This window comes from Lactuca sativa, chromosome 7 (genome assembly GCF_002870075.4).
Source record: "Lactuca sativa cultivar Salinas chromosome 7, Lsat_Salinas_v11, whole genome shotgun sequence".
Taxonomy (NCBI): Eukaryota; Viridiplantae; Streptophyta; class Magnoliopsida; order Asterales; family Asteraceae; genus Lactuca; species Lactuca sativa.
In genome coordinates this window covers 14362170-14369518 of record NC_056629.2, presented here as the reverse complement: position 1 = coordinate 14369518, position 7349 = coordinate 14362170, and the positions used below count along the sequence as shown (strand labels likewise).

Genomic DNA, 7349 nt, shown 5'->3' with positions numbered 1-7349 from the left:
TGACTTTTGGAAGCTACAATTTGCCGATCGATTCAGAAGTTATATTGACAATTATAGTTATATACTTATCCAAGTGGGGGACTGTTGGATTAGGTGTCTAATCCCATAACTAAAATTGGTAGACACTTGAATTGATAGTAGCACGATCACTTTTGGGTTGCCCTCAAACCTAGCAATTGGATCAGATGACTTTTAGAGAGAGAAAGAGAGAGAGAGATAGATAGATAGATAGATAGATAGATAGAGAGAGAGAGATAGAGATTAATTTATTATGTGATTAATAAATTGAAATAAAGAGGTTATTAATGTATTATGGAAATAATATATTATTTAGAAAATGTATTATTTAATTAATAATTAATCAGAAATTAACTAAAATTAATTTTAGGCTTAATTAAATGTATTGAGACTGTTTGATTATTTATTGAAAGTTGAAGAAGGAAGGCTCGGAAATCTCATGGGATGAGGTGGACGAAATTCTTCTAGGGCAAGCCTAGATGATTTCGTCCAAGGCTCCTTGGATAAGGAGATTGAGTTGGTTGGTCGCCAAGTAAATCAATCTAAGGCTTTGGCCCCAAGATTCGTCAACTATATAAGGCCATCCCTATCCCTATATTTCATCAACTCCTTTTCTTCCCTAAGGCTTGGATTAAAATTGTTACTCTCCCCTCTCCTCTCTATTAAGTCATCATCTTGCTAACTTGGGTGTGAACCATTAGAAACACGACACTTGTGGTACTTGCTTTCAAGAGATCTACAAGAATGAATCATTGTTATTTACTATAATAACAATTAAGGTATGTAATCCTAAACCCTTGAGGTTCTTAGAGTTTATTATTAATGTTCTAGTTATAGGTTCAATAGAGAAAACATAGATCCTATTTAAGTTGCATTCAAACTTAAGTTTATTTGTTTTACCTAAATCCTATCAGTGGTACCAGAGTGTTTGATTTGTTTTCAATTGAATAACTATAAGAATTAGATCAATTAGGGTTTTCAAAAACAACATTTTCACTTCTTCTTTATAAGATTATATCTAAAAATTGCTTTCAATTGACATTAAAACTAACACTTAATGACTTAAAAAATAAATCTATTAATGATGTGTTTGACATGAAGCGTTTTGGAGTGTTTGAGAGCTTCTAACTTCTAGCATTTTACAAAACGTTCCGTTTTGAACAGAAGACCTTATTTGACACTATAAGCTTCTAACGTTTAGTTTGAACAAAACGCTCTAAATCTCAGTGCTATTTCATTTAGCGTTTAACAGAACGTTACCAACTACAAGCTACAAGCTACCCACTATCCGTTGCAGGCTACCCACTACCAGTTAGTTTTGTCGAACACGTCCTAAGTGTTAATGCCATTATAGAATTTGAGACATGTAAAAATACAAAAAAAATACAAATATAAATATATATGTTAATTAGAATATTAGAATTTCCAGATTGATATTATGTTTTATAAACAACATTGTGCTTTCTTCTTTCGTATCCTACAAAAATAGTTTCTTGTGGTTTTATAAATTATAATAATGAGTAATGAGCTCTTATTGATTAATACTTATTAATTCAGGTTTTAGTTTTTTAATCTTAAAGTCGTCACAGGAAACCAAACAAGATCCAAGAAATTTGGGCCCTATTCCATTGACTGAACATGCTCACTGATGGGCGATGGCTACCAACCATGATTTAGGGTCATATGTTTGCAGTGGTTAGTCAACCACCGTAATCGAATTCCCACCAAACATTTCTCGTGAAGAACACTTCATTTTTACAACACCTTGCATAAACAGCTTTTCATAACTGTAGTAACAATTTTAAATCTTCAAAGTTCTTGCCATGGCCAAAGTAGAAGAAAAGAAAGAAACCATCACCATTGCAGTTTATAAAGCTAATCTGCATTGCCCAAAATGTGCTCATGATATTAAGAAGCCTCTCATGAGAACCCCAGGTACCCACCTTTCTTTAAAAATTGCAACATTTTTAATTATATTACGTTTGGTTTTTATTACAATATAACTAAATAAAGACGCATTCATGCAAGTCGTTAATTAGTATCTCAAACTCTATTTTTGCCATTATGTTTAACTAACAATCAACTAATTTCATTAAACTAGGCCTCATGGAAGTATCTTACCATGTCTTCCGTTAAATGACAAAAATGTTTTTGTCTCGTATTTTTGTCACTATATTCGGGTCTATAAGGGTTGTTTCTGGCTTTTTCGTCCATTCTTGTTGTGCAAACCTTATGACCCTCTGTTTGGTCAAGAAGACCCGAGAAAGTAACCACTAGGAGCGGACCAAAGAAAAATATAAGGGGAAACTCAAAACTTAAAACATATATTATATATATTATCAATATGTTTTCTTTTTTGAACGGTGAGGTTAGTATATGTGTGAGATAGAATCTTACGATATTTTTGTTAAACATCTTGTTAGCCAAATGAGTTAGCCAAATTTGTTATTATCAATATGTAAATGAGAAATCAAATATCCTACTATTTTTTTTCTTCTATCATGTTCATACACATTTAAAATTATAATACTTGTTATATTTAATAAAATTAATAATTTTTAATTATTTTTGACATCATCTAAAAATAGTAAGAAAAATAGATAAAAAAATAAGTTGAAGGATATTTAATTTCTCATGTAAATTTAATTAATAAGTACAACAAATAGTTATCTATTAATTTATTTTCCAGCATTTATGGTGCACTTAAAACGTCTAAAAGGTTCTTGTTTTTTTATACAAATTTACAATATTAACATTAAGTGCAAAGTTTCCAAGGGATCAACTATGCCCACCCTACTCCACTCTTACGGTCCCTTAAAACCAAATTTTGTAAAGATAACTTTTTGTTGTTGGTTAAAACAGGAGTCCATAAAGTGGATGCTAAGCATGAGAAAGGTCAAATTACAGTGGAGGGCACCTTTGAAGTGAAGAAGATTCATGAAAGATTAGAGAAATGGAGTAGGAAAAAGGTTGAAATTTTATCCCAAGATAAGAAAATATTGGAGAAGAAGGATGCAAAGAAAGTAAGAGTTACTTCAACTTAATTTTTATTTAATTTCAAGTGAAATCTTATGTGAAGTCTCAATATTTTAATTCAGTTTATGAAAAAGTGATAAACTAAGTTTAGTATACAGAAAAACATAAAATACCGATTAAAACTTTGAAAAAACCATATTTTTGCGGGTTTTGCAAATTTAGTCGGTATCCTATATTTTTCCAGTAATTTAGATAAAATATTTGGATCTTTCCGAAGATTATCCATTTTTAGCCAATAACCAAAATATTAAGATTTTTTGAAAATAACTTTTGAATTAATGTATATTATAATTAATAAATTATTTATAAACATAACATTTTTTTTTATTATAAATAAAAGAAATATAATTGTTGAGTATTTTTAGGAATGAAAATGTAGACTCTGTATGTTCATCTAATTATACATCGTTGTGATTGTTATGGTGCGATTGCATTTTGTGGGTGTCCATATATTGTCATCCATGTTCTTTAAACCTATATACACCCATCCTCCATATATATACCTAATAATAACCATCTAGCTAACACACATCCAAAGAAAGTACAAAATAAGCTTTGAATAACAATTTAAAATTAGATAACCACTTTTCATTCATTTCCTACACTGAATGGCTGCTACCGTTTGGAAGAGTGAACACATTTGTTATGGTTTTTTCATGTAGTCCCTGTAGTTTTCTAAATATATAGAAATGGTAATTGTATGAGAAAAATTATAGAAAAATCCTGATTTTTTTTTTTTTCAAATTCAGACCCATTGCAGCTACTTATCATGTAAAATTTTCATTTTGGCCTTTATTTTATTTTATTTTCCAAATTTTGTCCAAAGTTTTTTACATAAATCATTAAAAAAAATTATACTACCACCGTCGAATATTTACTTTCAACTATTGACTTTTGAAGTTTTTATTTTTCAACTTTAATTTTAAATATTTTTGTTTTATATATTATTTGATTAAATGAATGGATTGTATTTCAAATGTCTTTTTCATTGTTATAAGTTTCATTAAATAATATATAACATAAATAAAAAATTTAAGTTCAAAGTTAAGGAATAAAGACTTTAAAAATCAAAAATAGACATTAAATATGATATAAAGGGAGTATATATATATATATATATATATATATATATATATATATATATATATATATATATATATATATATATATATATATATATATATAAAGTTTTTTGGAATGGTTTTTTCCTACTTCTTTTACATTTTATAATGTGTATTTAAGCTTTTTTTTTTTTTAAAATTACTATTTTTACATATTTGATTTTATATCTATTCCTATTTAGATTTTTTTTCTTTTTAAAAAGGTTTTGTTTTACATTTGTTTTCTATTTTTAACATATTTGTTTTCATGTAGGTTGTACACATATAAAAAATAGTTTCTTTTAAATATTCATTTTGAGAAAATAATATACATTTTTTTTATATTTATTCGTAATCCTATTGCAAATTATGTATTGGTATAATTAGCATGAGTTTTCAAAGTACAATGATCTAAATACGTATGTGTTTATGATTGAGTGTGTGAATGTGTGCAATTGCATTTCATGTGACTATGTGTGACTTTGTCGTGTATATGTGTATGGTTGTGTATATGTGGCAAAAAAACAGAAAGTGCATTGCTATGGTTGTGTATATGTTTATATGTGTATGGTTGTGTAAAGCCCCTTGTCGCCGGTAATGGTGTCGCCGCTAAAGAATATATTTCTTGTAGTCTCTCTCTCTCTCTCTCTCTCTCTCTCTCTCTCTCCAACACAAATAGTTTTCATAAAAAATTATTTCTTAAACTCTCTCTTGTCGTAACATGCGAGATTAAAACCATCGTTAACACACATTATGCAATACTTATGGCTTAGTGAACAACAGTTTTCTACGAAAGGTCAAGTTGCTCACCTTAACCATGAAAATTTTCACTTATACATGAAAGTGAGTTTGTTTTCTAGGTTTTGACCTATAACCGAAGCAAAAATCATAATCAATCAGTTTTTAACCCTGATAAATCATTTGAGTACTCCTGGTTTAATTTTTATAGATCTTTTTTCATTTAAACGACCAACTTTCGGTAAGTAAATACATCTGTTAAAGTAACTAAAACTCTAATTAACTCTTTCAATATTAAGTATCTACTACATATAACAAGTACACATAAGCTATGTAGTTTAATAACATAAGTTTTTGTTCATTTTGTTCATTTTTTTTACTTAAAATTGAAATTCATTATCTTATAAAAATAAAATATCAAGCAGAACCCATCAACCATGTTGGCTATAGTTCGTATACCCTAGTCATTACAATTAAGAGCATTCACAATACATAACTTGATCAATTATGGTTTAAAATATGTTCCATTGAACTTTTGATAGTTCAATATATTGTTGGAATTAACCAATAAAATTGTACAAAAAGTAGAATGTCAATATGAGAATATTAAATTTTATAGTGTTCAATCCATATTGTGAATGCCCTAAGTCTGATTTCCATTCATTCTTTCCTAGCTAGTTTGTGGTTGTAATACATTATAGGCGTGTGAAAAAGATAACCGAAATATCGACCCAAAATCCAAGATATTAAAGCCTTTAAAATCGAATATTTCTATATATAGGTTGACATGATGATGGTTCAATAGTAGTTAATACTCCCTACACACATCTAGTAGCACCCATGAATATACCTCATACCTTCACACCATTACTTTGTTTCAATATCGATCTAATATTTCAATATTGGTATATTAAGACACTATATATAGATACTTAATTCATTTCATTACTTTGGTACAAACATATTTCATTGTCCAAAAAACCATGTTTCCCTTATTATTTATACGGTTAATTTAGTGCATGTCAAATGTAATTAATATAAAACAATCTTATTATGTAAATGTTCTTTCCTGTATGACAAATGTGGCCTATAAGACCATATTTTTTGATGAACAAATAGTCAAATTCTAACGGTATCTGACATTTGTTTGTGCACGAAGGAAACTATAATAAAGACGACAAAAATAAAGGCTTACATGCACTGTGAAAAGTGTGAGCACGATCTAAGAGCGAAGCTCCTCAAACACAAAGGTAAAGGCATAATGATATTGTTAAAAGTAATAGGTTTTACTTCTTTGTAATTAACGTAATAGACTTGTGGAGACAATACTTAATCTAGAAAACTATATATGGACGTGTCATTTTGACTTAGCCATTACATGATACAATTTTTTCTTCTCATGTGTGTTGTCATTTTTATCAAAAAATTTCTATACATGGTTAATGTCAACAACATTTATTCAAAAAAAGGAAAAAAAAGGAGTTTTATATGTAAATTGTGATATATATCACAGTTGAACTTAAAACTACGAAAAATGGCAGGTATACACAATGTGAAAACAGACATAAAATCACAAACTGTTGTAATCGAAGGAGTTATCGAAGCTGAAAAGATTGTGACTTATATGCAAAAGAGAGCACGCAAACACGCAGAGATTATACCCATACCTCCTCCAAAAGAGAAGGTGGAAACGAAAGAAAAGGTGATTGTTGATGTTGTATCTACAAAGATTGTGGAATTCCAAGAGAAAAAGAAAGTTGAAGCAAAGACAAAGGATGGTGAGGTCCCGTATTTTGTTCACTATGTGTATGCCCCTCAGATGTTTAGTGATGAAAACCCCAATGCTTGTTTGGTAATGTAGAATAGGGCACCAAAAATCATGTTTTTTTTTCTTGGTAAGATTTCTCATTTGTACTGTAATTAAATAATTGCTACTTTAAAGTGTCAAAATACTTATATTTTTTTAGTAATATGTCTAGAACCCTTAGTCGTTGATTTTAAGAGACTTAATTATTGAAATACATACCAAGAAGACATGCACGTTTCACTAGCTAGCTTAGAACACATTTATTTAGGGTTTCTGGTTTTTGCAAGTGAGAAAAGTAAAAGTGTAATAAAAGAATAAACCTCAAACTAAATGCCATATGAAAGGAGCTAGCATATGTATATATAATATACAAGAAGAACAAGACAGTCAAAACAGTGTGTAACGGAGAGAGTTTTTCCCTTTTGATAGTACGGTAGGTAAGCCAAAAACATAAGATTTACAGCCCAAATACAGTGACCAAGAAGAAAAGAAAATAACAAAATATATAGTATTTTTTTTTTCGTGGTTTTTGACACATTTGCGTAACTAGTTAATTCAGAGGATTTTATGTAAAACGTCCAACCTAATAACTTTTTAACTCCAGTTCTAAGGAGTACGGCATGCTGAAACTCAATAGCACACTAATGGAC

The 7349-nt window shown here is 29.1% G+C and overlaps 1 protein-coding gene across 1 annotated transcript; it reads left to right on the top strand.

The window, feature by feature from the left end:
- Window positions 1–1798: 1798 nt before the first annotated feature.
- On the top strand, window positions 1799–6868 carry LOC111906050 (heavy metal-associated isoprenylated plant protein 4). Its single transcript, XM_023901786.3, has 4 exons — window positions 1799–1953; window positions 2881–3041; window positions 6052–6142; window positions 6434–6868. Exons 1-4 carry the CDS (start codon window positions 1842–1844, stop codon window positions 6751–6753), a joined length of 684 nt encoding a protein of 227 aa, XP_023757554.1. The 5' UTR covers window positions 1799–1841; the 3' UTR covers window positions 6754–6868.
- Window positions 6869–7349: the final 481 nt, after the last annotated feature.

Excerpts from the sequence above, each read along its gene's own strand:
- LOC111906050 (XM_023901786.3), top strand. The coding sequence starts at position 1,842 with ATGGCCAAAGTAGAAGAAAAGAAAGAAACCATCACCATTGCAGTTTAT. Across the intron at positions 1,954-2,880 it reads GCCTCTCATGAGAACCCCAG|GAGTCCATAAAGTGGATGCT; the intron begins GTACCCACCTTT and ends TGGTTAAAACAG. Across the intron at positions 3,042-6,051 it reads AGAAGAAGGATGCAAAGAAA|GAAACTATAATAAAGACGAC; the intron begins GTAAGAGTTACT and ends TTGTGCACGAAG.